This window comes from Pseudopipra pipra, chromosome 5 (assembly GCF_036250125.1).
Source record: "Pseudopipra pipra isolate bDixPip1 chromosome 5, bDixPip1.hap1, whole genome shotgun sequence".
NCBI lineage: Eukaryota > Metazoa > Chordata > Aves > Passeriformes > Pipridae > Pseudopipra > Pseudopipra pipra.
Window position 1 is genome coordinate 47,006,291 of NC_087553.1, and position 25,734 is coordinate 47,032,024.

The 25,734-nt window shown below is 35.8% G+C and overlaps 1 protein-coding gene across 50 annotated transcripts in view; it reads right to left on the reverse strand.

The window, feature by feature from the left end:
* NRCAM (neuronal cell adhesion molecule) overlaps positions 1-25,734 on the reverse strand; it is a 148,105-nt gene that overhangs the window by 29,275 nt on the left and 93,096 nt on the right. For 20 of the 50 annotated variants that reach the window (XM_064655925.1, XM_064655929.1, XM_064655924.1 and 17 more), the window contains 17 exons: positions 24,322-24,433; positions 21,819-22,003; positions 20,258-20,389; positions 12,579-12,722; positions 11,511-11,622; positions 11,016-11,182; positions 10,785-10,932; positions 10,106-10,230; positions 8,796-8,825; positions 7,602-7,703; positions 4,362-4,559; positions 4,179-4,249; positions 3,100-3,325; positions 2,695-2,810; positions 2,222-2,426; positions 1,943-2,065; positions 731-907 (listed from right to left, as the gene is read on the reverse strand). In XM_064655925.1, coding sequence (XP_064511995.1) covers positions 731-907; positions 1,943-2,065; positions 2,222-2,426; positions 2,695-2,810; positions 3,100-3,325; positions 4,179-4,249; positions 4,362-4,559; positions 7,602-7,703; positions 8,796-8,825; positions 10,106-10,230; positions 10,785-10,932; positions 11,016-11,182; positions 11,511-11,622; positions 12,579-12,722; positions 20,258-20,389; positions 21,819-22,003; positions 24,322-24,433 — 2,373 coding nt within the window. Of the gene's footprint in view, positions 1-721; positions 908-1,942; positions 2,066-2,221; positions 2,427-2,694; positions 2,811-3,099; positions 3,326-4,178; positions 4,250-4,361; positions 4,560-7,601; positions 7,704-8,795; positions 8,826-10,105; positions 10,231-10,784; positions 10,933-11,015; positions 11,183-11,510; positions 11,623-12,578; positions 12,723-20,257; positions 20,390-21,818; positions 22,004-24,321; positions 24,434-25,734 lie in introns of all 50 variants that reach the window. The other 30 variants (XM_064655931.1, XM_064655921.1, XM_064655939.1 and 27 more) reach the window with 3 other exon arrangements.

The following is a 25,734-nucleotide window of genomic DNA, read 5'->3' on the forward strand; positions in this document are numbered from 1 at the left end:
TATATTAAGATGAGCAAAATAATAAAAAAATTCCATGCAAATTTCCCAGTGGCTTTAAATTACTTTTATTTCATTAAGCTTTCATATTTAATTAAACAACTTCAACAAAAAACCTGCCAAAATCAAAGCTTTAGAATGCCTGTAAATATAAAAATCAATAGTGATGGGATTTAACAATATACTTGGTAGTTTTTAAATACTATACAATGCCACCAGTTACTTGAGGCCATAGAAGACAAGTTTATTGCAACAGCTTTACAGTTTTTTGCCAACTCTGTGAAAAAAATTTAGACTCCACAGAAGTTGTTGCATATCTCAAAAGTCAAAAAACTCCCTCTAGTTATAAAGCTGGATCATTTCTGTATTTTTCTCTCTGACCAAAGATGGTCAATGAAGCAGAACAGGTGAATAGACAAAGACCACAAAAAATGTAAAGTTATGTGGAAGTTGAAGCCCAGAAAAGTGAATGTCTTAGAGCTTGTGAGCTTATATCAAAAGAAGGGGCTTTACACCTCTTTTGGGGCTTCCACTTCAGTACAAAACCTTTGCATGTATTTTCTTAAAAACTATTTAACATATTTTATTAGTGCATAATACAGTTAAGAAAGCTCTAGGAAAAAAATCACTAGGGCCTATTTCCTTAGTGAAAGGAAGTAATAGCAGTATTTTTAATACAATCTGTAATGTTTTTTTAAACGCAATGGATTTTCCTTATACATACCCATCTTACCTTCATCCATAATTGTTACTGCTTCCTCAGTTATCTGACTTCCTGATCCAACTGAAGTTTGTGCGTTAAAGTAAAACTTGTACCGTGTGCTGTAATTTAAGTTTTTTAATATCAAGCTGCTCTCGTTGGCAGGAATTCTTATCTCTACCAAGGGACCCAATTCATGTGTGTTGTTGACTGTTGTTACCAGAAAAAGAAAAAAAAAGTTAGGAAAGTTGCGTATACTGTCATTGTGTTAAAAAAGGCTTTTTTTGGTTTGCATATGTAAAGAGTCTCCTTTGTGTAAAAAGGACCAGTTCAAGGGGCCAAAATTAACAGGGAGATAATTAACAGGGAAATTAACAGGCACTTAAAAAACGTGCCAGTTTTTAAAGTTCAAGTTCCATTCTCATAAATATTTAAATCCAAGGCAACTGAGTTCACATCAGATCATCTGAACTTACACAGAGTTGAAACACTGATCGTTAAAGAATTCTGAAACTCTAAATTCAGTATCCTTAGAAGAAGAAAATACTGAAGTGACTTGTGTCAAACACCAAAGAATAGTGGAATTTGGTAAGTGGAAGAAAGTAAACTTCCTTAATCTGTTCCATGCACACAAAACTCTTAAATTTCCACTGTCACTGCTGACAAATTTCTGGGTTAAGTAAGCAGCTGGGATCCTAAAGAAGTGATTTAATAGCTCTGATATTAGTAAATGGCACATTTATTAGTTTTGCATTTTAAAATTACAATACCATGACAATTGAAACAACAGAAGACAATGTATTTGGACGTCTTTTGATCTGTTTCTGATGATAATTTCTGTGCAGTTAGAATATAGAATTTGTAAGTAGCAGTATCTTGCGTCTAACTTGGATGCCACTTGTATGTAGGACTTCACCTCCATTTTTCTGTGAAGTATGATTTGAAGAAATAAAAGAAAAATGCTAACCTTGTACTTGAGCAAGGAAAGTTTTCCAAATACAACTATCTGTATTATCAAAATATATTAATTTTTTTCAAACTTGACATCTACAATGCAATCATGTCTTTTTTACATTATATATTAACATAATTTATTATATTAACATAATTTTTTCTTCATAAACGGATTACTATTTGGTAGATGTATCGCCTAAGTTAGAGTTATATCACAGAAAGGTTTGGGTTGAAAAGGACCTTAAAGATCACCCAGGTCCAACCCCCATAATACATTCATAATTAACTTACTTGGCTGAAACTTCAGTATATATGATGTCAAAACACCATTTGGATGGGTAGGTGAACCCCACTCCAGAGTCAGAGAGTCCAATGTTGGGTTAGTAATCTTCAAATAGGAGGGTGAGCTAGGAACTTTTAAGAAGAACATACAGTAAATACAAAGTAGATTAACTTTAAACAGGTCACAAATAATTAAGTCTTAATAATATTACTGTATTGAGACAGATTATTATTTTATGATGTCCAAGCTTATGTTTCAGTTTATTCTCTAGCTTTCTCATTTCCTACCTCCTTCAGGGGTCTTAAATACTTTGTCTGGGCTTGCTGGTCCTTCTCCTTTACCATTAACAACTCTAACATTCAGCTTGTAAGAACTATAGGGCTCCAGCCCTGGTAACATTCCAAAAGTCTTGTTTCCCCTGAAAGTCAAGATCTTTTTTTCTACATGCCGCCTACTCCTTCTGGATAGACTCTGCACTTTCCAGTAGTAAACCTAAAGACAAAAAAAAAAAATCTACAATGAGTGCTTCGGTGTTATGATTTTCCTTCAAGGACAATGCCACAGGCACCTAGTGCTACAAGGCTGGAACATTGCTGAACTATATATGAATTGTATCAAAGCTGTTGCTCTTATCAGCAAAACTTGGAGCTCACTGAAGAGTCCTCTTATATATCAGGTACTTCAATCTGAATACAATCTCATATAGGAAGAGTGTTCTATTTTAACAAATGAAAAAGAGAATGCTTTAGACTGTACTTACTTTGTACCCTTGGAGGTGTCCTCGGACAGTTTTTAGTGGAACTGGGTCCCAGTGCACCTTTGCTAATGTGCTGTTAATAACATGAACCTGCACATTGCCTGGAGCAACCATCGGCACTGTGTGGAAAGGATGCAACAAGCACCCAGTTAGAATGAGAAACCACACGAACATACTTTTTCAAACTGAGTCTTTGTATTGTACTCAAGGAATAGATTAAAATGTTCCTATGTTTTCAGGATTAATAATACAGAGTATTACGAAGCCTTATTATCTCCAAATTACTTCCTTTTAATTAAAATAATAACCACTATTCCCTTATCAGTATTTCAGTATGTTAAATACCCACTTAGGTTACATATTTAGTTCCTTTATATTAGTATAACTGAGTCAAACCACAAAACTTACAGTCTTCCCCTGAATGTCCAATCACCTCTGATGGCTCTGGTGCATATCCCAGGTCATTTAAAGCTTGTACTTTTATTTCATAGGGAACAAAAGTTGGTGTACCAGACACAATATATTTAGATACATTTGCAACTATAACAGATGTCCATTCATCATCAACATCCTTCTGGCGCCAACTGACTTTGTACTGAAGTCCTGGTCCATTAGACTGAAAACCTTTTAAAGACTGAAATGAAAAGAAACATCTTTTTAAATATTCTGAAGCATCTGAAAAATCCAAAGTCAAAAAGGAAATATACTGATTTTTTCTTTAGAATTTCACTGAAAATTTACCACTGTGTTCTGTGACAAAGAAGCACTACTGAAATTTCCAAGTTATGCAATTTAGCTTTTACCAGAGGTCACTTCAGTTGCTTTTCACTATTTAATAAAAATCACACTGAATGGTGATGGTGGCTAATTCTCACTCAACAAGACATTGCGATTTCTGTATATACGTTTTGATTTCAAATATTTCTTTAGAAGTGGAAGAGGAAAAAGCAGACTTATACTGACTCCCTATAAACAGTGTTCCCTAGACAATGTTTCTTGCCTGGGATGGGAAACTGGGTTTATATGGCTCTGCTTGAGTTCCTGTCATGATGGTAAAGGCATGATAGAGAAAACTTTGATTGAAGTTTTTTACTGTGAAAGTGCATAATGATTTAGTTCATCACAAAAGATGACAGTACAAGTAGGATTCACATTAAAAATTATTCTAAAAATAAGACTCTACTTGAGACAAACCTCAATTTACATCTTTAAATTTTCCTAAACTGGCAGCAAAACATCCTGTATTACCTAATTATTGGCTTATCTTGAGAAATCACTCAGGAAAATATGGCCCCTTAACTAATTGGTTTTTTCTCAAAAAGCACTCAGCTTTTTCCTGGAAATGAAGACAGGGAATATCTGCATTTAACTCTTTTTCAAGAATATTTTAACTAAGCAATGTATAGGGTATTCTCATCATTATTTCTCAAAAAATGCTACTCACAGACCTGAAAACAAATGAAACCTCAAAAAGAGATCCAACTTACCTCCCATGTTATTACCAAATTATCGGGTTCTGAGCCTATCCCTTGCACATTAGCAGGATTTTCATCAGGGCCTAAAAATAAAATATTTACACGTGAACAAGAATGACTGCTGTTTGATTCCAAGCAAATTCAATGCTATTCATAGTAGAAATCAATTACTGGTAAGAAGAAATACTTATTTACTTGCAGATTTTGTCAGGTACTGCTCAGATGGTTCACTGGGCTGACTTCTGCCAATCTTATTGACAGCTACCACACGGAATGAGTAGTTGACGTACGGAGACAACTTCAACTGTACTGTTGTCTGAGTTCCAGGAACTTCTGTCTGGTAATGCCATACTCCTGGTTCATGCAGCCCATCTTCATACTCAATTACAAAGTCTACAAACAGAAATTGAATCCAACTTTATGTCAAAACTTGCAACACCTTCCTAGACCAGGGTAGGCATTTCTGAATGAGCTGATCAGAAGGGAGTGCTCTAATCAATGCTTTTAAATATTGTGGAACTGGAAATAAATACATAAACCATAATGCAGATCTATAATACCAGAAGTACTGCTTAGGTCATCACGGCTGGGCTTCGCGAACGAAGATGTGAGGAGGGCTCTACCCACCTTTGTTACAAGCGCGCTGGTGGCTAAAAAGGCCAATACAAGACAGGCACGTCCGGTTGCAAAAGGCACAGCACTGCTTAGGTAGAAATATAGTAAATACACCTCACTTTTATCTTTTGGTATTCTCACTAACGCAGGTACCTTTCAGGTAACATGTTATTACAAGAGCTCTCTCTCTAGTACCAAATTTTAATTTAATGGGAACCCTTGAACTATCACAGCACGAAAGAGGGACAAGATTGGAACTTTGATGTAAATTTGGCTGTCAAATATATTGTTCCTAGTTGTATCAAGCAGACAGCATCTAGTGCCTGTACAAAATTAAAACTCTGAATATTCCATTTTCCCCAATGAAGTTGGCTTAATGAAGAACTATTTAAAGCCAAGAATCAATACTTTAGATGGTTTTTGAGAGCACTTTTCGGTATCTTCAAATTAAGTCTGGGAATGTATGTTCAGAATCAGTTTCTTGAGTTTTCTGTGAGAACATTACAATGATTACTATTAAGACCCTACAAAGTATATAACCTCAGGGATAAATAGGCTTGTAGAGTTCCAAAAAGAAAATCACATTCATTATCAAAGACAAAAGGATGTATTTTTCCAGCTGTGAAACACCCAAAAAACCTTACTGCCCTAAGATATGAGATATGAATTATGAAAGACTTAGGAGGAATTGTTAGGACACAGTAAATAAATGGGACAAGAATGCACAGTCTGAGTACATTCTATGGCACTTTAAGTTTAGATATATGAAATTTACATAAGCATCAAATATTTGTGTGTTGTTTAACAAGAATCATTCCCTATCTCATGTATAGGTGGGGACAAGAAGACAGAGTATGATTCAGAATACATCCTGTTTGCACTACTAAGAAATTCTGAGGGGCATCTAGAAATTTCTTTTAGAAGGATACTTACAGCACCACACAGAAATAATGTGCAAGAGTTTGAGGAGCCAAATAGATAAATAGATAACTAGTACTAATCATAACCTTCTGGACTTAGGACTAGCAGATTTCCTTCTGGCCTAAGTAGTAAGAACGAAAAAGAACTGACCCCAAATTACTGTCTGAATTACTGCTGGTGGTGTGTGCTCAGCAATAAAGGTTTTGGGATGGGAGGTCTTCTGGACCAAAGCTTTACCAAAAAGGTGAGAATATTACATGCTAAAAAAGTTTTGATTACTGCTATTTGCTTCCCTAGTAATTAGCATTCTGTCTGCAACTCTAGTAGAACAATTTATAGGCAACTTCAAGGGAAAAAAATCTATCTGAGCTTTCAGAAAGATTCTACCATGTCAATCATATTACTTGTGTAAAGGGATCACTGGTAATGAAGTGTTATCCTTGAGTCCTGATCTGCACTTTGAAGTGATAGCAGCAGCAGGAAAAATAGACTTACTCAGGAAGCAAATGCCTTACTTTTCAGGTTCTAAGGGGACCATGCAGCAATATAAATTGCATTATAATTAAAACCAGCATTATTTAGTCAGAGGAGCTCAGTTTCTGATATCAGAGTGCATGCAATATCTCACTCTAGAAAAACTTACACAAGCCAACACCTCTTAGTATTATCTTTTTTCATACACTGTGATCTCATTCCTACAGAAAGACAAGATTTGTGTATTCTGGTCTAGAAATAAAATGAAAATACTAATAAAAGAGCATATGAATAAACCATAACTTAAATAAAATTCAACTATTTACATTAATCTTATATATATTTTTTAAAGTATATTACTAGTTGATATACATTAGAGAAGTCCGAGAGTGTAAAATTTCAGCAAAATCACTTGGTGTTTCATTAAAATGCAGTCAAAATCTTTGATGCGCTCTGAAATTTGTGAAATTCTGTTTTTTATAAAACTTCCTTTACAGATACCTGATCCTAATGGCTTGTGTTCTGTGTTGATAATGACCAACATCAGATGTTGCAGAGCAACGCCCAGTAAATCAGCCTAACTAACTCATACCAAACATAACATGTACACTGGTCTTGGTAACTTGTGGCAGTTACTATCTAAAAAGACACTGCACAAATAAATAATTGCATTAAGTTCCTCATGGGGAAAAAGTTACCCCAACAAATCTTTCTGATCATATGATTTTTTGGAAAACAAACAGTAATATCTTTGTTCCTTCTTCCTAAATTCCCCCTCCATCCTCTCTGCTCAGTGTAAGCAAGAACATCTTTCATCATGTTTTATTGGGAAGAGTAACAGCATTTAAGATCAATTTCTGTCTCAAAAATTTATAGACATTTATTTTTCTGTTGCATGGACATGCTTTACTCTTTTAACTGTCTGGACTAGAAAAAGAAAGAAAAAGAGAAAAACCATCTGCCTTATATTTTCATGTAGAATAAGCTTCTGTATCAGTAGTGATGGATAATCCCTAAAGATAGTGGTACTGATGCTATTCCAAATTCCCAGGAATTACAAAGAAGTTAATGCAAGATGGTAGTAGCTCTCTCCTTCAAGGGCACACAACCAATAAAAAAAGTCTACTCTACATATTCATGAGACTGGACCTTGTCAGACAGACCTCATATATGCATTAACTTCTATGTTATCTAGTACAGGTTTTTTGAATAAAAAGGCCCAGCTCTTTGGGCAGTAAATAAGTCTTTCTGCTTGGTTGTACAGTAGAGGATATTAAGTGACTTTTTGTAATGCAATTAAATGGCAGCTGCAGAGAATTCATTTAACATTTTCCATGCTTCACACAAAATTTGTCTCAGAAATCTTTGGAATTTGAAAACAGTTAAGATAATGCTGTCAATGTAGTATAGTCGATAGAAACATACGTGTAATGGGACTGTTGTTTTCATCTCCTGGTATCCATGAAAGTTCAATGCTTCTTTCTAGCTGACCTGTCAATTCCAAGTCAAAGGGTGGATTTGGCCGAGCTATAAATCAAATGGACACAAAGTAAATAATCACATCAGAATATGTAGTTTTATATTTTAAAAAAATCCTTACAGTCCAATCAAAAGAATTCCACAAATACAGCAGTGCATATCTACTCACTTATGTAAGTGGGACTTAATGACCATTAGCATGCAATTGTTAGAAAACAAATGAAAGGGAGAACCGATGCAACCTGAAAACTTCTATACATTAACAAGAATCTGTATTTATTTTTACCTATGTCTGAGTGCACTTTGATAAAAATGTGATGAGATGCAAGGAATTGTGAAATGCATGTTTAGTTTATCTTTGAATGATTATGGGTGGTTACCTAGTGTAGTAGAAATATCTAACAAAACATGGAAAATAAAGAAGTATTCACATCAAAGAAGCTTTTCTAGAAGCACTACAAACATTTTTTTGTGTGAATTCAATCAAGAATAATTCAAATCGAAACTAATTGGAAGTTACTGACTCATTTATTTTTTGCTGTTCTTTTAAAAGTCCAGACATACCATGCAATGTTACTATGCATCCTTATAACGCATAAAGATGTAACTGTCCATTCCAAATTCCCAAAGGTAATTCATTATACGATTTTTTACACAAAAATCAAGACTAATGAGTAGGTTCATTTAAGAATACATAAGCATTTTCATTGAATGTGATAAGATTTACATAAAAGTGCTTATGACCCTTATACCTTGAAGTGTTTTAGCATTTGCACTTGAAAACCTAAATTCAGAAAACATGCTATAAAAATAAAGGCTTTATACCATCAAATTCAAGCCTGTATCTGACTGACAGATTTTTTTTTTTTAATTTCAACTTTATTTTTAAAATCTTAGCAATTTCATTGATTGTAAGACAAACTGGTCAATACGGTCATATTCATCTTATGAGTGGATTTTGTAAAATTCCAAAGTCCAGTACTCTAGTAATGAAGCAGTTGGTAAAATGGGATGAAACCACACAAACAGACACAGACACACACAGAGGAAAAGGGGGAAAAAAAATGTTGCACTTCGCAGTAGGCAAATCAGAAATATATCTGTCAGATGATGTAGATAGAGAACTTTGTATTAGTTTACCGTAAATGATAGCTGGAGTTGGGGGAGCAGCTGAAAAGGACATTAATATAAAGGATTTAATCAGTTAGTAGCCAAAGAAACAGAATACTGTAGGCAGTTAAAGACTATAGTTATTAGAGACAAAGAAAAGTTAACTTATTTAGATAAATGGTTATTTTAAAATAATACATTCATAATTTTTCACTGAAAAGCTATAAAACTATTCTTGAATGTTTTATTCATTTTTTAAAGAAGGATAGATAAAAAAATAAATAAGTAAGCAATCTTATAAAAACTTTTAAATAAGTACTAGTTGCTTGGCTTAGATCATTCCTAGATAGGCATAAGATCACAGAAGAAATTTAAAACACAAACATACTTGACTTTGAGCCTCAGCTTGAACTCAGGTAAGAATGGTTCAGCACATCTACTTAAAACTTTCTTACAAATGGAGAAGGTGCAAAGTAATATATTCTGCAATAATCTCAAATCATAAAAACTTAACAGAGAACTAAGGTAAAAATGAAATCCTTGGGAAGTCATACAACCAAGTATGCTTAGTCCTTCTGAACTATAATTTAGTTGTGAAAGAGATTTCTGAGATAACATGCTCCCAATTCAGGAAAGACATGGAGCTGTTGGAATGAGTCCAGAGGGGAGACACTAAGTTGACCATGGGCTGGAGCACCTCTCCCATGAAAGCAGGCTGAGAGAGTTGGGGCTGTTCAGCCTGGAGAAAAGAAGGCAGACTCCCAGTACGTAAAGGGGGCTACAAGAGAGCTGGAGAGGGACTTTGCACAAGGGCCTATAGCAACAGGACAACAGGCCTATAGCAACAGGACAGCTCCCTAGCTGAAGGAGAGTGGGTTTAGATTAGGTATTAGTAAGAATTTTTTCCTGTGAGCGTGGTGAGACACTGGAACAGGTTGCCCAGAGAGGTTCTGTGGAAGGTGTCCCTGCGCAAGGCAGGGGTGTTGGAACTAGATGATCTTTAAGGTCCCTTCCAACTCAAACCATTCTGTGATTCTTATATGTTTATGAACAAATACTCTGCTAGCTAAAATGTGGTCAAAATAAAAACCTATACAGTGAGAAAGCAAATGTGCCCTGCAATTACTGGACCCTTTTGTAAATAGCTGATTCAAAGGCAAACTTTAGGGTAAGAATACATTTTTTAAAAGCTGAAACACATAAACACATAGGTGGCATTTCCTTTGCCCTGTCCTAGAAATCAAAACTATGCGCTTTTCACTTTAAACCTAATGCTGTTTTTAATACTTAACAGTAATTAAATACAGTTCTGCTATCATAAAGTTTGAGAGTATTCTTACCAACAACAGTAAGCACAGCACTTGCTGAAACACTGTCCAGAGTAGTATTAACTATGCAAGTGTATGTTCCATCATCTTTATCAGTTACATTCATAATGGTCAAGTTGTCTTTACCAACTAGAAACCTGTAAATACAATAGATTCAGCCACTGATTTTTCAATAACTGGCAGTGTTATAATAAACTTGCATAAGACATTATCTGATCCCGTATGTGTGTACTGCAGCACACACCTAAACAGCAAGGTAAGCTAAGGGACAATGTAACCTTTCATTTTCTACATTGCTCTTGACCATTTTCCAACAGTAACTGTCTATCCTGATGTGCTTTTCTTTCCAAATATACTCAAACAACTTTTAAATATATGTGATCTAGAGCAAAATAGTCTTCCATTATCTGTTTTGACTTCTTATATCAATTCTCTTCTCCTTACACTTAATATACACGGACAGTGTGCACATTTTTATAAATGATTACATCTCACTTTATTTTTAATTCTATCTTAATATTTTCATCACACTAGGAAGTCCTTGAGTCAGCAAATATGGAATAGTTATGATATTTATCAGTCTTCCTTGGAAAATGTCAATAGGTCAATATGTTCCATTCAGAGATCAGGAAAAGAAGCAGACAAAAGGACCTAGAAAATAAAAAATAAAGGAAAACTATATGGTCCATACCTTTCATCATCTGGAAGTTCATCATTGTCCTTCAACCATATAACTGTTGGTAGTAAGGTAGAATCATGTTTTATTATACACTCAAATGACACTTGGCCATATCTCTGAACCACTTTGTATTCTGGCTGTTTAATTATCATTGTTGGATCTGAAATTTAGAATTAATATTAGATATTCAGAAAGTCTGAAATTCTGTACTAATCAGTGATGAACGAATGATTAATTTCTTACCTTTAATTTCCAAGTGCACCTCATTTTGTATCTTTCCTAATTCATTCCTTGCTACACATGTGTATGTACCAGTACTATCTTTCTGAGCCACCGGAATTTCCAAGGTTCCGTTATCATGGAAAACGTATTCATTTCCACGCAAGATGCTACCTTTCACTCCCTTAAACCTTTATGTAAAAAGTGATATCATTATCCAGCATCAAAGTTAAATTCTATAGTATTTTATTATCAAAAAATGCAAACTTAGGACTGCCACGTTAGAAAATACAGACAGAATCACATAAAGAAATTTAAACTTGACTCTGTGGGGATAACTTAACTGCTATTACATTAAGTATATGTAATATTGTATTAGCAAACTGTAATCGGCATGTATTTTAAAATACACTATTTTAAAATTGTAAATAGAGTTTAAATAGTTTTAAAGCTTCAAGTGTTTGTCTCCATAGATATGAACAGCTCATTTTCCACATCTCAAGCATAGCTACAGCTTACCATTCAATTTCAGGCTTAGGTGACCCAAAATAAGCACAGTCTAGCAATGCAGGACTATCTGCGATGACTTGATACAGCTTATTAGCAGGAGTTAGAATTCTCGGTGGCTCAGCTGAAAAGACAAAGGTATCTGGATATAGATACAAAGATACGAATACAAAATCCAAAGACATCAAGACTGGCCTAAAGAACATCCTTCTCTGAAGTGACTTCTGGTCTCAGTCAAGATCCAAATATATTCTACTGGCACTAGCCTGAGGAGAAGCTAACAAAGGGGAATTATCTTGTGAAAAACAAATGTTTCTTGCCTGTTTACAAGTCACAGTGGTGGGTAGCAAAGGCAATGATTAAAATTGGAAAATTTAAATCAGTAAAGACTTCAAGAAGATAATCTCCTGGGAAAAGAGTGAAGTATGTAATCCAAACAAAGCTGCAGGCAGAAAGAAACTAGGATATATTTTTGGTGCAATACCTACATTTTGTTTCTTTGAAAAGACAGTGTCTCAATCAATAGATCTGCCAGTTCCTGCAGGAGAGTTGTTAGAGGCCCAGAATTTTGTTACTAGCTTTGCTAAATTCAGTGTGGATTAGAGAGGCCACAACATCTTGTAACCGGAAACATATTCTTGGGAGGCATTCAAGACAAATGCATAATCATGTCCCCTTGCAACAGTAATTTAGAGATTCATCTATTCAACTGATGTGAAATATCCACACTCAATGAAACTGTATTGAAACATACTAACTTAAGGAATACTAATTCCAGCCTTATTTCTTACACTTCCGTTTGTTTGATTTACATAACAAGAAAAAAAAAAAAGAGAGAGAAAATTTCTTCCAAGTTTTCTCCAGCTTTCACAACTATCCTTCTTACTCAGGTACAGTGAAAGTGAAACTCAGGAATACCCTAGAAAAACCAGGTATGTGTACACTTGCTTTTTACCGGGGTCAGGAAATACATTGATTCTTACTAAAGACCTCAAGCAAGGCTTGAGCACAGTGTCTGTGTAGTAGCAGGAGACAACTAAATAACTAAGAAAACTGACAAACAAAAAATCTGTTTCTTACCCAGAACATTCACAAATGCATTTGCTAGCAAGTATCCATATTCATTAGAAGCATTGCACTGATAGACAGCACTTGATCTTTCTTGCACGTGGGAGAAAATAATGGTGTCACCATCTACCTTTCTGCTAGGATCTTCTGGGGCAACTGTTGGTGTAAAGAAAAAGAATTATTGCTTTTCCTAAACTGTTCTTGGATTGTAATTTTCATACTTCTGAAGAGAAGAATCTGAAAGACCAATATGCCCTTTATCTTTTTTTCCTGGGTGGCTGCTCACTGGTAAAGATGTGAATTTTAATACCGTAAAGGAAGTTCTTCCAATTCTACAATATTAACTCAGGATGGTAGAGTTCTCATTTTTTAAGAGTTTTTTTCTTTGTTTTACAAAGAAGTGAAGCTGAGATTGTATTTTACATGCAATATAGAGGAAAAATACAGATATGACAAGATTCAGGCAAACACAGACAATATCTAGAAAAATATGGAAGTATTTCTGAATGTCAAAAAAAAATGCTGATAGAATGACACAGTCCTCTGTGACCTTAAAGTTTCAAATCAATTGTTATACCATAAATAATTCTCCAAATATAAAAATAGCCATACTCAGTTGAAAACTATCTCAGAGTAAAGCATAAGCAATTGCTTCCCACAAAATCAAGAAACTGTCTTCACAAGAGCATAGTTAGTAATTCAGCAGATGGCACTCTTTCCCTTATGTAAGAATTATACATTGCCATTTCCTTGACTGTTCTGGAGTAGTCTGAGCTGTCAAACAGCTCTTGCATCCCAGAAGCATGGAGGACATAACTGAAAATAAAATTCTAAGATAATACTGAAGAATAATAGCTATCAGTTATGATCCAAATGGATGGAGTTAGAGAGGTACAATGGAGAAAAAATTTAGCTTGTAACAATAAAAATGCACAAACTATAGTTTAATATTTTACGAAAATATTAAGTAAAAGCAGATTATATTATTAATGTATTAAAAAGCAGATGTATTATTATTATTATTGGAAATTAATAGTAAAATTAATTTTGTTCTTAGATGAAAAATAAATGTATATATCCTAGTTTGGACGCATCATCAAAATTAACGCCCATATTGAAGCTTCAGAAAATAAGTATATTTGTGGAAGGCAATTTCATATAAAAAAATTTCTCATTTATTTGGACTCATAGAAAAGATCAAGCAACTAAATTAACACCAATTTTCCAAAAGTGACAGGACCTTTCGATTCAGACAATGCCTTAGTACTTATCTGTAAAGAAAATGGAAAAATTTCTCCTGCATTTTCTTTAAGTATCTACTACTAAATTCTCTACAAGAGAAGAAACCAGACAAAGAGGACCACAGTTCTGTGCTTCTGCTTAAGGGTATTTCCATGGTGAGTGAACTTTAAGGCCATTTTTCATGTAAAGTAATTACATCAATTTCCAAAGAGTTGCCCCGAGAACAGTTTTCAACTCTATTTTTCCCTCTGGTCTTCCATCGCTCCAAGTTCGAATCAACATCACAAAGTCAAATATTTCGGAAAGGAAAAAAAGGTACCACTGGGATTTTAAATGCTTATTCTCTGGACTTCTGGATTGCTGGCACTTATTTTTCATCTCTTTTGCTTTGCTTCCTATTGTGTTCCATGTCTCACATTGCTTCCTATTCTATGTAAATGCCATTTTCATTAAAAGATTCATGGGTTGAAAACAGACAAAGCAGGTGAGCTGCCCAGCAGGCAGGCCAGCCAGCTGTGAGAAATGGTCTGTTTCTGCATACAAATCACAGTTAAATAGAAAATAGGCACAACTGCCCTCCCAGGAGGATGGAGATCTGCCCACAGCCATTCCAATCATGGTTACTTCCTGCCCTAGGCTCTGTGCTTCCCTCCACTCATACCCTTTGAATCCTGCAGCACTTTTTGCACACAGAAAGGTCTTTGATGGGTGCACAGACTGACCCCCTCACACACACTCTCATACATCTATGTATCTCTATCAAGCCTTACAGGCTGATGGCAGGGCCAATCCAAAGAGATGGAAGCCATTAATTCAACTCTCTATGACTGAAGAAGGAACTGGGCTATAAAAGAATGATCTAACCATTAAATTATTATATAAAAAGAGGGGTAGCATCTTCCCACTGCTGTATTTAAGGAAAAAAAGAGATATTCCTTTTCAGCTATCTGAAGGAAAGGAGGAAGGTGCTTGTTCTCAGAAAACAGCTTCAAGCTGTCCATCCCAAGAGGAAAGAAAACAGGAAAGTGTCAGGTTAGTCTGTGCTTCCTTTTAACTGGTCTAGCCACTTGCATGCTGCAGGGCATTGATTCAAAAGCTCCCTGTTGAGACTGGCATCTAGTCAACAGCCTGTCTTCTGACATGCCTCATCCTCCCACGCAACACAAACAGAACCTACAAGCCTTTGCCCGTGTATTATACTGTGTTTCGCAGGGCCAGGCCATACAAGTTAAGATGCTGCATCATTTAGCATTTTTAATGATCTTAAACACTGCTGCACACTCCTGACAGTTTTCTTGTTCCTAATGTGCCTGGAAATAGTTTCCAAACTTAGCTGCTCCTTCACCTTTCCAGGGATCAAAGTGAAGGTGACCAGCTTGTAGTTGTCTGGGTTCTCCTACTTGCTCTTCTTGAAGATAGGAGTAACACTTGCTTTCGTCCTGTCTTCGGGCACTTCTCCCAGTTACCATGATCAACCTAAGATTATCCAGAGTGTCCTTTCAATGACATATGCCAGCTTAGTCAGCATTTGTGGGTGCATCCCATTAGGGCTCATGGACTTACATAAGTCCAGTTAGCCTAAGTATCCCATGACCTGATCCTTTTCCACCGAGGGTAAAGCTTATTCAAGTCTTTTTCCCTGGTCTGTGGAACCTGGGATTCCCAAAGGCCAGCCTTGCTAGTAAATAAAGAGCGAGGCAAAATAGCCATGTAGTACTTCAGCCCTTTCCATAATCCAGCCATTTTTTTTTTCCTTTTCCTTTTTTTTCTTTTTTCCTAGGGAAAAAAGAGCATAGGGCCACTCAAGCACTGCTTGTTTGCCTGTAAGAGTATTCTGGTCACATTACAGGATAGCTGCACAAAAAAGGCATGATAGCCAAATCTGAATTTGGTACTGATAGTCAAACTACATAATACTTAAAATGGGTATATGAATGATGAGGATTTGCTATAGGAGTTCTGCTGCAGTAACAGGACAGTTAAGCATGTGCCCTGTAACAGCTAACATTTGCTCCCAATAACACAGAGTCAGTTAAGAATTATGTTAGTAAGCGACAAGTTTGTGCATTCATGTAACATTTAAGATACTTAGAGTGAACTTACGTGATAATCTTTGTATTGCATTTTAACTATAAGTGTAGTAAATAGTACTGACCGCCAACCCATCTGTACTTATTAAATATTTTATATACCTAAATTTACTGATTAGAACTCAATAAACTACTGTATCAGATCTGAGTGATCTTCTCCTGCAGTACATTTTTATACTGAACATTTGTTATCGTAGTTCTAGTATTACTACAATTCTTTCCTTAAGTTTATGCACAAACAATAGGGAATGTAAATCAGAGTGTGAGATTAGCAATGGCTCTTAAGCCATGATTTTTAACAACTCTAACTTCAGAGATAGCTTTGAAGATGCTGTTACTGTGGAAATATATAAAGAAAGCAAATAGAGAAGCTTAGGTGCTCTTTTTCCCCGCTATGAGTATAGTAACATATGGTCCTTTTATAGTGATACTCATGCTTGTCACCTTCTGAGAGGATCATCAGGGTCATTTGTATTATAGTAACTTTTGCTAGAAGTATCCTATTGTTGTTCACGAGCTTATTCTTCCAAAAATTCATATTCATTAGTAATTTATGAATATAGTAATCAATTTCAAAACTAGAGAAGTCTTTCTGGGGTTAAAACTACCTATAACTGAATGACTGAAATGGCAAAGAATGCTCTTTTCCTTTTTTTACCAATCTCACATGCTTCTCAGCAAAGTTTCTGATTTCTGAGTTTCTGATTCTGGTAGTTCTATTATCTCCAAAGGGACTGCATTACCTGCACTAATTATGACCATCCTTTGACTATCTTGTGCAAAATTAAAGAAAAACTGATTATCAAAGGTTTTTATAACTGCTGCAGTTCCTAGGCCAGATGCACAGTTCCAACACAATGACAGCAGAAGCAGCGGATAGATGTCTGCCCTGGCAGTACTCTCCTGTTTGAGACTGAACTTCTTAGGGCACCCCACTCCAGCAAATTTCTCTTCACCCACCCATGGCTGCCATGAACAGCCAGTATATGCAGTGTGTGTGTATACTCAGAGAAAACACAATGGACGACAAATCTCTGAGCCAGGAATTATCAAGGCCTTTCATGAAGGAAATCTAAAGGCTAGTGTTTCTCCCTTATATTCGAGTACCAACGGAGACTAACTCAAATCTAGAAATTCAATTTGAAATGTGATATAAACAAGAGAAGAACATGTTGAAAGATGATAAACAGTGACTTTGAGTGCACTACTTTGTATAAATCTAGGTGTTTGTATCTAATAATTAATAGCTCATCATGAACTATAAACCACTGAACCGATAAATTAGTCTTTTGTACAGTATTTGCAATGCCTTTCTGAAGTCCAATTATGAAAGTGCTTCCCCTTCCCAATTAATCTGGGTTGTTACTTTCTTAAAAGTTGAGATACTTTATGCATGGTTTCCCTTTTGTAAAACCATGCTGAATATCTAAGCAAGTAAGACACAATGGATCACGCAGCAGTATAAATAATGCAGATCTTGAGTGTTAATTGAAGCATGAGGCATGGCAGGCATGGCCTGAACTTTCAATTGGTATTTGCCAAAGTAATTCCAATTGACCTCAACAGGACGGTGCACGTGAGTTCAAAATAGTCCTGTTGGTAAACATTGAGAGGTTAGGTTAGGTCCTTATCACTCCAGTAAGTCTGAAGCAGCTTTTTTTTTTTTTTTCCGAAATGCTGGTGTTTTTCTTTTCAGCATTATTGTTGAAGAAAATTAATTAAAATATTTTAGATAAACCTAAAAATCTTCCTCTAAAAATATTGGTTTACTCAGATTATTATAATCTTGAACAAAATTTACCATTGCAATTTTGTTTCATAGGTACTTAAAACACACTACATTTTTCTTTATTTTTCCCTTTCCCCCACTGATATTTAAGCCTCAGTCTTTGACTGAGATATGGACGAATGGTTCTTTCTTCAACATTCCCCCTTCCTTGTCTGACTCTATTATGAAAAAACAAAACCGGAAGAATTAAGTATCTCCCAGCTGTGCTTTCTGACAGAAAATTAAAGTATTGCAAACAGATTACTAGGCCACAGGAGGCACATTGTGGGATATATGATGACAGCAGGGCTTTGAAATTCAAATGTAGCTCTTTTTCTTTGAAATCTTGCCATGGGTGTAGCTCTCTTAGCACTGCCCTGAAGCTGAAACAGCTGTTTTAGTTTCCTTTTACAGTGATTTACTAATCATTCAGTTGGAAGACGAGGGGTTTAATTCTATAATTTAGTAACAAGTGAACAAAAAGGCCCACTGTACTTGGGAGTTTCCAGAACAGCTTTTGATAATTCAGAATAAGAAATAATCACAAGAATTTTAAGAACTGCACTTTCTGTGACTATGATGCTTCTCTTAGATGTGCTGACAGATGCACTGCACTGGAGCATCCAATCATCTTGCACTTAAAGATTTAAGGTGGATAAAACTTCAGCTTTTCTCAGCAGTGAAAGTGACCTTTCTCATAAGGCTGAGCTACTCACTTGTTTATTTCCAGTCTTCTTTCCTTTTTTTTTCCCCCTACTGAGTTTGAGTGGGTAATTTAATTAAAGTCTTTAATTTTTACTGAGTTCCCTTCAACAAGACTCTGTGTACTGATTCCTCAAGGCCAGCCAGCCAATATACGCTGCCTTTGTATTTGGAAAATTTGGTGGCATCCTGCAGCTGCTTCTGAAAACCCCGATTTTACTGCTACCCTGCAAGAATGCAGAACACATCGCTGCTTTTCTGGAAAATATACTTGTCTGTCATTTGAACAGCATGTCCTACAGCTTTGACAAGGAAGTAGTGCAAGGCAAAGGTGACTCTCACAGCCAGGTGAAAAGGATTTTACTAGTCAGGAGGCCTGAAATAAGTTAAAACTACCGGGAAAGCAGGATAAAAATCTCCTCCAAACAAACAAACAAAAAGTGAATGGTAAATATGTAGAAAATAGCAAAGGAAGAGGAGAACACCAAAAATCCAGAAAGGAAAGTGAAAGACAGGTACCGAACTTCTATGATAAGGCATACACTATGATAAATTTATGTATAAATATACACAATACAAAACTACATTGCTACTTTCCTGTTTTCCTGTCAAACCATTGTTTGATGAGGTGGTTAATGTCAGCTTACATGACGTATTTAACCAATGGAAACTTGTCATTTTAAATCTCAGGTTAGAGATCTCAACTTACATTTAATTAGGATTCATGAAACAAGTTATTTGCTAAATAACCAATTAAATTTAATCTCACTTGTATACCAAAGACTTCAATGTATCTATTGAGGGTTCTCATTTACCTGTTGCTATTTCCTAGATTTGACTGTAGACAATCCCTCTCCATGTCTCAAACTGGGTGACATTGCTTCATCAACAGACTTAACTCCTAAACTTCTGAAAGTGACACTGTCATACTTTAAACAGGTAAGCAGAGACCACTATTTTAGAGTACATTGTCTCTCATGAGCCAACAGGGCAGATTGTCTGTTTTTATACTACTGTTTTGTGAATGAGGAAGGGTAAAGCTAGAAGAACCAAGCGTGACTTTGTGGCACAGAAATTCTGAGTGCACACCCTGCAGTGTCCTCCAGCAAGTCCTTCCCAAGTAAAGTTGTGCTATATATAGTGGCTACCTTGTGTTTGTCATACAGCATTGCCCGTGTAAGGACAATTAAGTGACTCAATTATCAATTCAGGCCTCCTTTTTGTATCCATGTACACAGAAACAGCCGTTCCACTGCCTTAGGGGTTCCTTTTCTTTGACACCTTCTTGGCACAAGCTGTTTGCCAGGTAGTTGCTGACACATTCAGTCAGTTTTGCTGCTGCAGCTTCTTAGTAATGAAGCCTGGAAGGCTCAAACATATGCTAAGCTGCAAATCCTGCAGTGTACTGCAAATCCTGCAAATCCTACAAGTGCTCTGTATATCCATAAATGTGAGGACTTGATCTTTTATGTCACATTCAGGACTCCCAGACAACATTAGAGTTGCAGTGGGCACCAAAGGAGCGATCTAGCAGACATGACTGCCACAGAAACACATAAGTAAAAATTACACCCCAGCAATGGCTTTGTGAAAGGGACAAATGTCACAGCTTTGTTACTACCACCTGAACTCCACAAAGATACTTACCAGCAGAACACTAGACAGAACAAAACAATGCTTACACATTTTAGTGCTCTCAAACACGTTAGGGGCACATTTTGTTGTTCCACTTTCATGAACTACAGTATTTTTACCACATATTTTATAATTTAGTATTACCTGTCAGGCAAAAACTACTCATATACAGGCTCTTCACTTATATTTGAAAAACCTCATATATTCCTCATATTTTCTTATTCATGCTCCTGTAAGGTAATTAAGAATCTTACTTGCTATGGGAACGCCATTTGCTAACCAGCTTATACTAGGCTTTGGGTTGCCATTAGCTCTGCAGATCAATGTCCCATCTTCTCCAGGAGACAAGACCAAGTTTCTGGGTGCTGTTATCCAGTATGGGGCAGCTGGTTTTAAGAAGAGAAAGACAGCAATCATTTTCCAAAATTATGTACAGAAAGTCATAAAGCACAGGTACAGTAACCAGAAGATAATTCAAACAAGGTATGTGCAGATACAGACTTACACCTATACTGTTACTTTATATATATATGTACATATATCTCTCTCTATGTGATACCCAAGGATTAACTGGTAGATTATACATTGGCTAAACTGAGCTATTCACTACCTATTGCATTAAAATTCTGATACAAACAGCAAGGGTTGTCTTTCACTTAGGATTGCCTGCTTTGAATCTAACTTGCCTTTCCTGAAGCAAGCAAAATTTATCTGAGTATGGCATCTGCAGAGACTGCAGTGGTATTTTGATTAATTTCAGAGATATCCATGCTCACAATAGTTAGGCTGTTAGAAATGAATTTAGGTTTGACTATACAAAAAGATTTCGTGTCAAGGGTGAAATTTAGAAATGGAAAAACCCTTGGTCTCACTAAATTCAATGGATGATTGCAGTGGGGTCAGATGTTTACCCGAGAAAGATGAAAACACATTGAGGTCAGAATGGGTGGAACACTGCCCCTAATAAAAGATATCCAACTATTTCTCCATTGTTTTTACAATAAATAACCACAAAGAGCATATGTTATTGCATCTTGCAATTAAATTTCAGACTTTGGATTGAGGGACAGATCCAAACAGAAAATGAAACTTCTCTTAAAAAGGAGGTTTGATGTGATCATAAAATGATGCTGATCTACAACACAGTAAAGGGCTATTTAGCATGCAAAGTAAGCACTACAACTGATTATTTCAATGACTAATTAGCTGCAATTACAGGTTTTTGTTTCATGGTATTCACAACATACTTACAATTCCTGTTTAGACAAACATTGTAAATGATTTTAGAACTAGTAAGGCATCATTTTGAGTAAAAAACCATGAAGATAGAAACTCAGAAATGTCAGTTAAGAGAGAAAAAGGAAGAATATAAGACTGTAAGATGATAGTAAAATAAAAAAGAAAGAATCTGGGCTATATGAATGGTGTGCAGAAAAAATGGAGAAAATAAGAAAGAGATGATGAAGAGGGATGGGGAGAAAAATATAAAAACAAGAGAAAGAAGCAGTCTAATGACAGAAATCAAAGGATCTAAAATAAATGTAGTACTGGTACAAACTAATGAATTATCTTACTACTGTTACAGTACAATAACAATTTAGTCTGATGCTTTATAAAAGAACATTAAAAAATGAAAAAGAGATTAGAGATAGTCCTTCCAGTACTAGAATTCAGATGGTTTAATGGTTGTTTCCTCAGGGTATTTTTTAACCATTATCATTTATCCTTTCAGGTGTACTTCATCCTAGAAAGCCCACTTCAGTCTTGTATTCTGTATATTTGACAACATTACATTAATGATAATTTTAGTCTTACCTTTCACGGTTACTGAAATGACATGATGAACTGAACCCAGTGTATTTCTTGCTATACACTTGTAGTTCCCAGAGTCAGCTTCAGAAACATCTATAATCTTGAGAGTTTTCTTAAAATTTTCAAAAAATGTTCTGTTGGATGGCAGTTCCCCACCCTCTTTAATCCAGCGGATTACCGGTGTGGGTCTGGAGAAGCAGAAGCACAGACCAAATTTAGGGATTGAAGAAAAGGAAGATAAGACTTCAATACATTAATTTTTTTAAACATATGTTTTAGTATGTTAACGCCTGGAGAAGAGGAGACTGAGGGGAGACCTCATTGCAGTCTACAACTTCCTTATGAGGGGAAAAGGAGGGGTAGATACTGATCTCTTCTCTGTGGTGACCAGTGACAGGACCCAAGGGAATGGCCTGAAATTGTGTCAGGGAGGTTTAGGTTGGTGATTAGAAAAAAGTTCTCTTCACCCACAGGGTGGTTGGGTGATGGAACAGGCTCCCCAGGGAAGTGGTTACAGCACCAAGCCCGACAGAGTTCAAGAAGTGTTTGGATGATACTCTCAGGCTCATGGTGTGACTCTTGGGAATGGTCCTGTGCAGGGCTAGGGGCTCGACTTGATGATTTGTAGTGGCCCCTTCCAACTCAGCATATTCTGTGATTTTGAGAGCCTTTACCCAGATTCAGGGGCTCATGCAACAAATATGAAAAATATGCCAGCATTTGTTTCTAGGAAATGACAAGCTTCACTAACACTGTCAATGGCCATCTGTTCATAGGAGTAATAATTACCGAATACATTTGTCTGCTGATTAATTTAAAATACCTGATAGTTGATAAATGAAGACAAGTTTCAAATCTCATTGTGCTTCTACTATTAAATTGATGCTTATGGTGTTTTTAAAGGTAGCTTCTAGATAATGACAAGTTTATAATTGTCCTTAGTGTGAGCAATATCCTAATGCTTCATGAACATCATAAATTTTACAGCAGAGTTGTAAGTAGATAGAAATATTTCTTATGAGAAATGAAGAAAAAAATGAAAGTGCTGAGTCAAGTATAGCTACTTGTCACTGCACCATGTCTAAACCTTGGCTATGCCCCCAGTTGTCCACTGAAGCTGAAAAGTTGTTCAAACACATGGAGATATATTTTTAAAATTACAAGAAATTAGAAGGTGTTCTACTCTTACTGAGTAGAATGTCCTCTTCCAAATAGTAATGACTCTAGGCAAATAGTCCCTTAGCAGTCTAAAATCACAGATTTTATAACACAGACCCTTATTTATGGTGTCCGTAATTAGGAATAGTTGTTTGAAAAAAAAATATGCATCTGACCCTTTGTGGACAAGTATTCCCTCAGTGAATTATTTTCTTTTTAATTACATGACAGCTAAAGACACTAACCTGTATAATACTCTATATTTTTCATGGGTTTTATCCAGCCATTTTACCTGTGTTTGGATCACCAAATACTTTTATTGAAGGGCTGTCAAAAAGCATGTAACCATATTGCAGACAAAGATTACCTGAGCTGATGCTACTCACGGTCATGGTTTTGTTGGTGCTGCTGGTGCTGCTGGTGCAATCACCTGAGCAGATCACAGCTGAGACAGAAACAATGCACCGATGCTCCTATCAAACTGTGTCAAGTGTGCATGAGAAGCCCTCTAGAGCTTATGGAAGTGAACACATGTGCATGATGCTGTAGTGCATGATTTACAGTTATTGGCTTTCCTCATGGCTAAGTCAGAGCCCTCTGCATTATATGCCTTTGTGCACTGTAAACACATTTACAGTTCCTGAAACAGGTACTGAGGATTTTCTATTTCTAAGTAATCTATTCTCAGATTTCTTCCTGAAACTAACTTAATATCAACCTAATTAATGAAGTTAAATTGCTCTTTAGTAATTTTCTTCTTGCCCAATAACCAGCAGAAGCAAACTTGCATTGCATTGAAGAAACAAGTACCAATTAAACTCAATTACAATGAGAAATTTGATGTAAGGAGCTGAAGATATCTTTTAACAACTCCCATCTAGCTGATCTACTAGCATAGTAATTACTAGCATATATAAGAAGCTTTCTCAGATTAGAACAGTAAATTCGTGTCTATTTTTATATAATTTGAGAGCCTAATGATTGCAAACTTAGGAAAGAAACAGAGGCTGTATTCCTGAGAGCAATTCTTCGCATATTTGCCTGACTTCACCCTATGGCATTTCTTGCTTGTGTCCTTTAAAACCAACAGTATAACCCGTATCCTGTGCATAGGGTTTGAGAATCTGAGAAGGCAGAGGCCATACATATGTTCATAATCAGTTTTAAAGTCTGCTGATCCCCAAGTAAATGGAGGATTTCCTCAATACAGCTCTTTCCATTCTACACTTCTGTTTCTTTGAAACACATAAGCTTATACAGCGGTAACATTTTAAGCATCTCTGAAAGGTTTCCCTCTGTTTCTGTATTTCTATTTAGAAAAAAAACACCTATCTAAAAAGTAACTCACAATCCTGCTGCAATGCACTCCAACAAAAGCACATTTCCTCTGAGTTCCACTTTGGTACTCGTGCTACCTGTAGGTGTTAGAAGAACTGGCTGCCTCTCTGTAACTGGCTTCGCTGAAACAAGAAAAATTCAAATAATTAATTTCTAATTTTTCTCTCAATACTGATCAAATGCATACATCCATTCTCACATTTTGGACAGATTATGCTCTACATTGGCCATTTAAGTCATTGTGTAACACAACTACAGAGCTCAACACATTAGGTTTTGACAGACATAACACATCTGTTAAATGCCACAATTTTGAACATATACATGAAAAATGTTATTATTAAAGACAGGAGCAACTGATACAAAGCTTTTACATAGACAACTATGCAGCCTTAATCCTAAGCAGCCCCTGTTCACTTCAGCAGAATTATTATGGGGAGTAATAAGCCACTAGTGTGAGGCACAGTGCAAGACTCAAAGTTACCAAAAATTTCTGGGCTTCCATAAAAATAAAGCAAAGCTATTTTACTCAAAAATATAAACCAAGGGGATGAAAGGTATGCCCTGCTTTGCAATATGTTTTAATACTTTCTAGACAATGTGAGATGTGGTTTCAGAAGCCTTGTATTTTCCTCTTGCTGTATATTTAACTTTAATTCAAGCATTTCCCCAGTCTTGTAATAAAGAACATTGATTAACCTGTAAGAAATAACTACAGTACATTTTCTGACATTATACTCTGTTGGCTTTTGAAGTATTATAGTATTTCCTGTGCCTTTATGGAAGTCAAAATAAGAGTGTTTTCTGTAATTATAGAGTGTTTTCTGAGCATCCTCTAATTTTCTCTTATAGCAATGTACTATATAGGATTAAATTGCTCTGAAGTGCAGTAGCAATCTGAAACATTACAGTAATTTTTATTTTTTTTTAATGTGATTAGAAACATAATAAACTCTGAGTTTGTTAGGGTACGGGATTTACTGACAGATTAACATAAATATGATTTTAAATACAGTATGTGCTGTGAATTTCTTAAAAACTAGTACACAAAAAACATTGTTGAGAGAAAGGGGAAGTCTAGAGTCAAGAACGCAGCTGATAGTCACAGGAACAACTAATATATCTCATATTTTGAGACTATGAAAATTCAGAAGAATTACCCCGGTGTTTCTGAGTTGTGACCCAATTGAACAGTATTTTCCTAACTAATTGTAGTTAATATATTGTTTTGTATTCAGGTATTTATTTCTTGTTTGTTCCTCCTGAATAACATGTAAGTTTTATGCATAGAAGTAAAATATTCTGTGCCCATGTTTTATTTTGGATTTACATAAGTTATGGTTTAATACGTACAGAGCCCCATTTGACAAGGAAAAAGACAAAATAGAGTAAATTATCAATTATTTTCTACATCACACAATAT